The 9,596-nt window shown below is 56.0% G+C and overlaps 1 protein-coding gene across 1 annotated transcript in view; it reads left to right on the forward strand.

Annotated features, from left to right (window-relative positions):
- ABCC6 (ATP binding cassette subfamily C member 6) overlaps positions 1-4,352 on the forward strand; it is a 46,978-nt gene extending 42,626 nt beyond the window's left edge. Inside the window, exons 28-31 of the mRNA XM_074322978.1 lie at positions 964-1,122; positions 1,201-1,367; positions 3,240-3,434; positions 3,746-4,352. Coding sequence (XP_074179079.1) covers positions 964-1,122; positions 1,201-1,367; positions 3,240-3,434; positions 3,746-3,854 — 630 coding nt within the window. The 3' untranslated portion in view covers positions 3,855-4,352. The remainder of the gene's footprint in view (positions 1-963; positions 1,123-1,200; positions 1,368-3,239; positions 3,435-3,745) is intronic.
- The last annotated feature ends 5,244 nt before the right edge of the window (positions 4,353-9,596 follow it).

Here is a 9,596-nt window from a genome sequence, read left to right on the forward strand (position 1 = left end):
ATGCCTAGTCATTGAATCCCTTCCCCGAGTGACACTTCTTCCCTGTAGCCCTCCCTGCTCTCACCCTGATGGCTCCAGGCCCCCATCGGAGCCCCCACACTCCTCCAGTCTATTCTCCTGTGATCTTTATTTGAGCATGTCATCCCCCTGCCTGAAACCTTCCACCTGCTCCCAGCTTCCTTCAGCATAAAGGCCAAACCCCTGAGCTTGGCAGTGAAGGCCCTGCCCGGCTCTCCATTCAGTTCCCTGCCAGGTCATAGCCAGCATTTGTGGAGCAGCCGCCTCTGGGCCAGGTAGACGCCTGGTGCTGCCCTCACTTGTGGTTTGCCTGGACCCTGCCCCCGCCCCGAACTCCTGCACACCCTTCAAGACCCCACTCAAGTATCCCCTCCTCCATGAGCTTTCCTTGATTAACCCATCGACCCCTACCCCATACAGCACGAACAGCGCCTTGTTGCTAACCTCCATCGCTGCACGTCCAGAGCTTGGGTATAGAGAGGCCTTGTTCATTACGCTATATTATTAAAATTGTTTACTCAGTTGCATTATTTCCCAGACCAGACAGTGAGCCCGTGGGACCAAGGACTCTTTACTGTTTGCTTTCTTGGTGCCCAGAAGGGTGCCTGTCATACAATGGGGTGACACACATTTCATTCATTTATTAAACAAATAGTGCGGAACCCCCACCATGTGTCCGACACTGAGCATGCAACAGTAAGCAAGAGAGAAGGAGGCAGGAAGGATGAGGGACAGATACAAGGGTGGGCAGATGGATGGAAGGAGGATGGCTGTCTGGGTGGATGGATGGATGGATGGATGGATGGATGGATGGATGGATGGATGGGTGGATGGATCTTGGGTGCAGGGGAAACATCTCACAGAGACAGATGCCCAGGAACCCTCTGGGCTGTGGCCTACCTTCTTCTTGGTCAGAACAGGCTTTGCCCTCCCATCCCCTGGCAGGTGGGCATTGTTGGCAGGACCGGGGCTGGGAAGTCCTCCCTGGCCGGGGGCCTGCTGCGGCTCCTGGAGGCAGCTGAGGGCGGGGTGTGGATCGACGAGGTCCCCATCGCCCACGTGGGGCTGCACACGCTTCGCTCCAGGATCACCATCATCCCCCAGGTGAGGCCTGGGGAGCAGGGCGGACAGAGGTGGGGGCATGGCTGGGCCCGGCGCTGACCCCCTGCCTCTCCTGGCCAGGACCCCATCCTGTTCCCCGGCTCTCTGAGGATGAACTTGGACATGCTGCATGAGCACACGGACGAAGCCATCTGGGCCGCCTTGGAGACGGTGCAGCTCAGAGCCCTGGTGGCCAGCCTGCCCGGCCAGCTGCAGTACGAGTGCACAGACCAAGGCGATGACCTGAGGTAGGGTCACCGCACCGGCCAGGACCTGGGGGCACAGGCAGGCGAGTTGAATGTGGCCGAGACTCCCCCGGGAAATCTGCCTCCCCCCACAGAATATCATCCCCTTTCTGTTAATCACAGGACGAGTCCCATTCCTTATCAGCAATTCCAAATTCCAACACAATCTCTGAATATCGAGTGTCTTGTTCCTAAATTTAGTTCCTAAATTTATTTGGTGGCAAAACCCACCCTCTACTAACACAAGGCAACTTATAGTCTTTATTTATTCCACTTGGCATTTATTTTGCTACAGAAACACTGTGTTTGATATTGGGCGCTGACCCCACACTTACTGGGGGTGGACTGTATGCCTTTACAAAAACGTTTTTTAGATTGTAGCAGAATACGCATACCATAAAATTGACCATCGTAACCATTTTTAAGTATATACTTAGTAGCGTTGAGTATAGTCACATGTTGTGCAGCCAAACTCCATGACTTTTTCATCTTGCAACACTGAAATTCTGTACCCACTGAAACAATTGTGTCCCCTCCCCGAGCCCCTGGCAACCACCGTTCTGCTTTCTGTTTCTGTGAATTTGACTGCTCTAGGTACCTCCTTTAAACGGCGTACTTATATTATTTGTCGTTTTGCACCTGGCTCGTTTCCCTCGGCATAACGTCCTCAAGGGTCATCCCCGCTGGCATGTGTCAACGTTTCCTCCCAGTTTTAAGGCTGAAGACTATCCCCTTGTGTGGCCACAGCACATTTCGCTTATCCATTCGTCTGGTGGTAGATGGTGGACACTCGGGTCGCTTCCACCTTTCGGCCCTTGTGGATAATGCTGCTGTGAACACAGCTGTACAGCTGTGTGTCTTCTTAAAAACCGAGGTGTTCTAGATGTAAAACCCACCTGGCCCTGGTAAGGTGCTGTGAGGGGTAGTGATTTCCACGCATTGGGGAGACAGTGTGGCCTGACAGGTTTCCAAGCCGGGCCCCCCACTTACCAGTCATAGGACCTCGGGCAAGTTACTTAATCTCCTGTGCCTCAGTTTCCTCGTCTATAAAATGAGAACAATCGTTAGTACCTACCTACCGGAGTGAGGATTAAAGTGAAGGTGTTGAAACCGTGCCAGGCATCCAAGAAACAATATGCGCTTTCATATTTGGCAAAGCTGCACTCTCGCTCATCTCCTTGCGAAGGGTTGGCATCTGAGGCTTGAGACTCGCCCAGCGTCAAGGTGGGGAGGCTGGAGCAGGGCCCGGGCACCTGACACCTGCACAGCCATAGTAGCTTCTGGTTCCCTAAAGGCTTTCCTGTGAGACGAAGCCGAGCACAGCAGGAAATAGCCCCAGATGGCCTTGGGGCCCTGGGCTCGGGGTGCTCCCTGGCCGCGTGACCTTGGGCCTCACCTTGCCCATCTGTAATTAGAATTAAGAGAAGCTACTGTATGCTGAGGGCTTACTGTGTGACCCGCATGCACTTGTGTGACTTCTCTGGTCCTCGTGACCCAGCAAGGAAAGACCCGTTAATACAATACCTACCCTGTGGTTATATGGGTATTGAGTCAGGAACCGCACAGATCGCGAGGATGTGTCTGCCACGTGGTGAAACCATGGAGACACGGAAACAGCCATGCCACCGATGGGGAGCTGAGGCACAGCGGGTTTGAATGGCTGCCTAAAGTCACCCTGCCCAAAAATGGCAGGATGGGAGGGGGGAACGGGATTCCCACCAGCTCTGTGGACCGGGATCCACGTGTGAGGATGTGCACACATGCACGCACCCCCCACCTCTGCGGCTGTCGTGGGGGCCCATTGCTGGGCACACGCTGCAAATCCTGATGGGGAGACACGCCGATCTCGGGCCTGACGGTCCCCCTCTTTCCCAGCCTGGGCCAGAAGCAGCTCCTGTGTCTGGCACGCGCCCTCCTCCGGGACACCCGGATCCTCATCCTGGACGAGGCCATGGCTGCCGTGGACCCGGGGACGGAGGTGCAGATGCAGGCCGCCCTCCGGAGCTGGTTTGCCGGGTGCACAGTGCTGCTCATTGCTCATCGCCTGCGCTCCGTGATGGACTGTGCCCGGTAAGCTCCCCTCATGTGCCGGGGGCCCCCATGGTGGCGGAGGAAGGCATCCGGGGTTAGAGCTGGAAGGGCGATGGAATGGATGTCAAGTGCCCATTGTACGGGGCGTACAACTGATGCCCAGAGGGGGAGGGCTGAGCCCAAGGCCACATGCCAGGCACGTGGGTCCATCCTGGCTGTCGGGGCCGGGAAACTGCACAGAAGGCCAGACTTCCAGGGAGCAAACCTCAGAGCAGGCACGCTGGGCTCTCAGAGCGGCCACATGCCCGGACTGGGGTCCAAAGAGCTGCCTGTCTCCCTCTCCCCTGCAGGGTGCTGGTCATGGAGAAGGGGCAGGTGGCAGAGAGCGGCAGCCCGGCCCAGTTGCTGGCCCAGAAGGGGCTGTTTTACCGGCTGGCACAGGAGTCAGGCCTGGTCTGAGCCTCCCCCTGCTGTGCCAACCTGGAACGATGTGCTGTGCCCTGGAGATACAAGTGCCCTGGGGTCACAGGTAGCCCCACAGTGTTGAGTCTAGACCGCTCTCTGCTCTCTGGCAGAGAAAGTGACCGATCGTCACAGACCTGGGAAGACGCAACAGCGCCCAGGTCGGACTGACCAGAGCCTGTCCACCCGGGAGCCAAAGTAGACAGTGGCTCCCAGCCCTGGCTGCCCACTGGACCCCCCTGGGGACCTCAACACCTGCCCACATCCAGGCTCCACCGCAGACCAATGAAATCAGAGTCCCTGGGGCTGGGGCAACGGTGTGTGTGCTTTTTACAAATTGACCCATTTATTTTGAGATGATTATAGATTGACAGGCAGTTGTAGGAAATAATCCAAAGTTCCCGTGTCCCCTTGCCCCCAATAGTAACACCTTGAAAAATGACAGTATGGAATCACAACGAGGACTAACATGGTTCCAATGCACCAATCTTGCTCGGATTTCCGGTTTTGTACGTGTGTGTGTGTGTGTGTGTGTGTGTGACTTCTACACATTGTGTCACACGTATAGGTTCCTGCACCCTCCACCACAGCTGGGACGCTGATCACATCCGTCACCACAAGGAGCCCTCGGGTTCCCATTTTGTCACCACAGCCCTCCTGCCCCCCCCAGCCCCCAATGTGTTGTTCCCCATTTTGCTACACCGTCCATTTTTAAAGCTCCCCATACGATTCCAACATGCACCAGGCCTGAACCCCACCCCTCCTGCTGCTCTTCCACCTCTTGGAGCATCTTGTGTGAACAGGACACACGCGCCACAACCCACACACTGGGCCCCGCCGGCACCAGCACACACCTGGGACACACGTTCACTTCCAAGCGAGATGAGAGGAGCCAGAACACCTGGGGCCCCCCTGGGAGAACTGGCTCACAACTTGGCACGTTTCACGCACTTGTTGGTTAAAGATCAGATTCCGGCTTCTCGGTGGCGGGGGCGGGGGACCTGGAACACCCAGGGTGCATCAGTTCACACTTCCGCTCCTCAGAGGTCAGAGGTCTGGTGGTGAAGGTCACAGAGGGCAGCACACAGCGCATTTATTGTCAGGCCTGTTGCTGACAGTCTGGGGTGCATAGAACCAGCTCAGGCCCCAGGAAAGGGGACTGGAGCCAAGCCTGAGGTCCCACTTGCCACTAGATGCCAGTGGCATCCTCACCTCCAGCTGTGACAACAATGTCTCCAGACATTGCCAATGTCCCCAGGGCGATCTCAGTCACTGGGCTGACGTGGCCCATTGCCATCAGTAATCCATGCTTCTTGGGCAGTGTCTGTGTGGCTGTGCCAGGACAGGCCTGTAGATAGCAACCCGCTTGCCAGGACACCGGGCCTGCCCTCTCCCGGCCTGGCCACGGGGCTCCCTTTGCCAAGACGCGGCCAGAAGCTCAGTGATGCCTTCAAGATGGGGCAGAGCGTCTGCATCCCTTGCCCGCCCCCCCCCCCCCGCCCCTGCGTTGTGCCTACAAAGTGCTGGCCCCACCTTGCCTGATGCTTTACTAGCTCCATGTTGCAGATGAGGAAAAGGCTCAGGGAGCTGACATTACCTGCCAAGGGCACCCAGCTCGTAAGTGGCAGAGTGGGCATCTTCCCCTGGGACTCGTGAATACCAAAGCCTGGGGCAGGTGTCTGTCCAACTTGGAAGCACCTCTCGTTTCTCTGCCTGGAGCTGAGCCGCCGGATATCCCGGCAAAGCCACCACAGGCAAAGGCGGCAGCAGCTAGCTGTATGCTTGGCAGACTCACTTGGTGTCGTTCCAGGGCCACAAAAGCCTCTTTCACGGACGGAGCTGGTCTGCCAGGGAGCAGTGTGGGTCACAGGAGGCAGGCAGCACCCATGACAGCCTGCTCTTGGCCCACAGCACCGATCCTTGGAGACCAGCCCCACAGGCATCCAGGCCGTTAATCCCCCGCCGTGAGCTCCTGCCAGCAGGGCCTGGCTGCCTGGTGGGACACAGACCCGGGGAAATGGCATGCAGACCTCCCGGCGAGTGGCTCCTCACCCACGTGCCACTGGTCACTGCTGACAATCACAAGCTCTGCTCTCAATGGGCCACAGCCTCTCAGGTGATCGTTCCACCGGAGGAGGAAGGTCCGATCGATCCCACCTCACCAGGATGCTTGGAGGAGGAAGGCATTGTCACTGGGCGCCTTTTACAGATGAGAACACAGGCAGAGGGGAAGCAGGGACTGGCCCAGGCGGTGCGGCTCAGAGCACACGTCCTGAATAACCACTGTCCACACTGCCACGCACACGCTTCCTTCACTCCGGGACACCAGCTCACTGGTAAGAGCTGAATTCTCTAGAATCCCACCAGAAGGGAAAGGGCTGTTTTTCCTTCTTGAGCTGAGGGATTGTGCAAGTGTGTCCACTGCATTTTCCCCAGTGCCTCGTACAGCGCAGAGCACACAGGAGGGTTGAAATAAATGCTGGTGACATGAGTGGACGGATGGATGGATGGACGGATGGATGGATAGGTGAATGAATAGGTGGATGGATGGATGGAAAATTGAATGAGTGAATGGCATCACTGAGATGAGGACCACAGGAGGGCATCACTGGGCATCACTGTGGCTGCTGGGTGGGGACCAGGCTGTATGTGCGGGAAGGGGGTGGCCAGGGGCAGAGAGAGGCAGGAGACCACTGAGTTGGCTGTCGCGGGCATCCAGAGACAGACGATGTGTTAGAGCCAGCACGGCAGCAATGGGAGGGAAAAGTGGTTGGGTCCTGGTTTTGGCTGGATTCTGGAAGTCCACTGAACTTGCTGTAGGAACGGATATAGGCTGTAAGAATGAAGACGGGACAAGCAGCTCGACACCTGGAAGCGACAGGCCACATTCCCCACTCCTCTCTGGCCCAGGGAATCCTTTCCCATGTGAGTTGCCCGGCACATAGTAGGTCCACAACAAAGCTCACTTCCCCTTCCTCCTCTCCTTCCGTGGCCTTAACGCACGTACCTACATGAGCAAGAACACAGGCCTCCCCCACGCCCCGCACACACCACAGGCACACAGCAGCTTGCAGTTTACGATCTCACCTGGGATTTTAATCCTCAGGGTCAGGCTCTGGGATGGAAACATACCTCCCATCCCAAATCGACTCCCTACCAGGCCGTCCAAATATTCCTTCTAATGGTATAACCACCCCCCACCAGCCTCCCCGCCCCGCACCCCAGCACCTGCACACTTCACAGGCCCTAATGCAAGGCAACGACTTCAGCTGGGGGACAGCCATGCTGGGGGGGACATTGGAGGCGCTAGGATACTGCGTCTGCTCCTGGACTTGGTGCATGGTGTTGGGGTGCAGCAGTAATGGTGTGCCCCCCCAGTACAGGCATTCCTCACCAGGCAGACTCGGACCCAATTCAAACTCAGAAACCCAACACCCCAGTCTCACTACCCCATGGGCTAAAACTCAGAAACCACATAAACTAATGGAAGGACACAGACTTCTCTTTACACACCCCTCCATTTCCCAGGTTCCTTTGTGGTTTGCTAGGGGCCATGTGACTAATTCTGGCCAATGAGCTGTGAGTGGAGTTGACTTGCTTGGCTTCTGGCTGGAGACACGTAAAGTGGGGACGGTCCCCCACGTTCTCCCTTCCTGTGCTACGGGGACCTGGAAGCCAGGCCTGGACAGGCGATGTCGTAAGCCCAGAACAGTCTGCAGCTCGCAGTCGCTGCACAGAAGGCAGGGACCCTGAGTGTCCTGACCCTCATGAAGAAACATGTGACAAATGCATCCTTGCGTTCGTGTCCCAAAAGCTGATGGCCACCGCAGCACCGCTGAGCCTACCCTGCCCAACACAAAGGGATTTTCAAAGGTGATTTTGGCCACATGTGATTTTGTCTTGCTGTGTCTTAGACCCTGACCTGGGCCACAGGTGTGACACACACATCACTGCTCATCTTCACAACAGTCCCATCAGGCAGCTATGATCAGCCCCATTTTACAGACAAGGCAACTGAGGCACAGAGACTAAGTGATTTGCCCAGGGTCACACAGCCAGCAAATGACAAGGGCAGGACTCAAGCCGGATGTGTGTGACACCCCCCCCCCCAGGGCCCAGGCTCTGACCACTGTGCCAGGCTGACTCCCCACTAACCCCCACCTGGTTCTACCTCTAGGTTCCCAGTTCCAACGAGAACTCCCTCTAGTGATGACATGTTTGCCAAAGGAAAGAAGCAGAGAGGGTACCCCCCGTGTTGACTCCCGAGGGAGATGGCTGAAAGCTGTGCTCATGCCCAAAGAACACAGAACCGCCATTTAGAAAGAAATAAAATATATATATTTTTTTACTGTAAATTGTTTGCAAATGTTCTCGTTTCCAGTGTAAGTCATTACAAAAAGATCCCCAAGAGAAACTTGGTTTATCCATTGTGAAAGAATGGTATAACTTACAAAAAATAAATATGTATTTCCACCTCAAGGAAGAAAGATGCTTCTGGATTTCGCCAGCAACATCATTCATAGCAAGGACAGAACTTGGGGCAGCAGTGACCTCTCTCTGCTTTTTGGGTCTCCCTTTGGTCTCCACCTGCAAGACCTAACGGACAAGCCTCGAAGGACTCCACTTCTCCGTTTTCTTCCAGGAACACGTGGACCAACTGTCAGATGCTAGGCCAGCTTGGCTCTTTGCTGGGAATGGCGCTCTCTGGCTCAGTATTTCGACCCAAGAAATTCCAGTCATTTCAAGACTGGTTTTCTACGGGAGCAGTACTTTAAAGAAAAAGAAATCACTGACATTCGTAAACAGGTTTTCTTGTCCTGGAAGACACGCTGTAACAAAATGTCAGCTTCTCCACACTGCCATCCTTGACAGCTACCCACAGGCCGAGGGTGAGGAACTGAAATCTAAAAAGTGAGAAGATTCAACGGAGCTCTTTTTAGTCCCCACTGGTCATACTTGGAGGTACCTAGGGCTCTCGGCTTTGAACGCTTCGCAACCAAGAGCAGACATTTTTCAGGTACCAGAGCAAACCCCTTCTAGCAATGGGTAAAAAGAGGGATGAAGGAAAGCGAGGAAAAGGCTGGAGTGGGTGAGGCGAGCAACCACGCGGGATGGCGGCATTGAGAGAGCATCTCCGGACCCAGGAGTTCCAGGTCTGGGTCGCCTGCAAAGCCAGCCAAGTCCTGCCAGTGGGAAACGTGTGGGTGACGAGGCTGCCTCCAGCCGGTGAGGCAGTGCTGGGATGGTGGTTCCCAGCTCCTAGCGCCCGGAAGACCAGATGGTTGGTGAGAGAAGCCATGGCCCTTGGGACACTGCCTGACGGTGAGAATGATCTTCACCTCTAACCTGCAGCTGCGAGGAAACGAAGCATTCTGGGTTGAGCCTGACAAGGACGTTAGAGATGCTGGGGGCAGCTGCCAGGGGCCAGGGAGCTTCTCGAAGACTTGGTGTCCACTGGCTCTTGCTGCAGAGATCCGAGGCAGTTGGCTGGATTTGGTCACTAGCATATTTTCCGCAAGCAATTTCTCCGGAGTCTGGCTGTCAAAACCTCCCCGCAGAGCACCAAGAGCACGGGCCAGCATTCTCAGGGGTGCGGGAACATGTGTGCTTCTTGTGTGTGTGTGCGTGTGGGGGGTGACAGAGGCAAAGGTGTGCGTGTTTTGGGTGGATGCAGACCCGGGTCTCTCCTGTTTCTTCACGGCCAAGTCCAGGCCGGAGGGCCAGATGATGGCTGCTTTC

Source organism: Rhinolophus sinicus, linkage group LG18, assembly GCF_036562045.2.
Source record: "Rhinolophus sinicus isolate RSC01 linkage group LG18, ASM3656204v1, whole genome shotgun sequence".
NCBI lineage: Eukaryota > Metazoa > Chordata > Mammalia > Chiroptera > Rhinolophidae > Rhinolophus > Rhinolophus sinicus.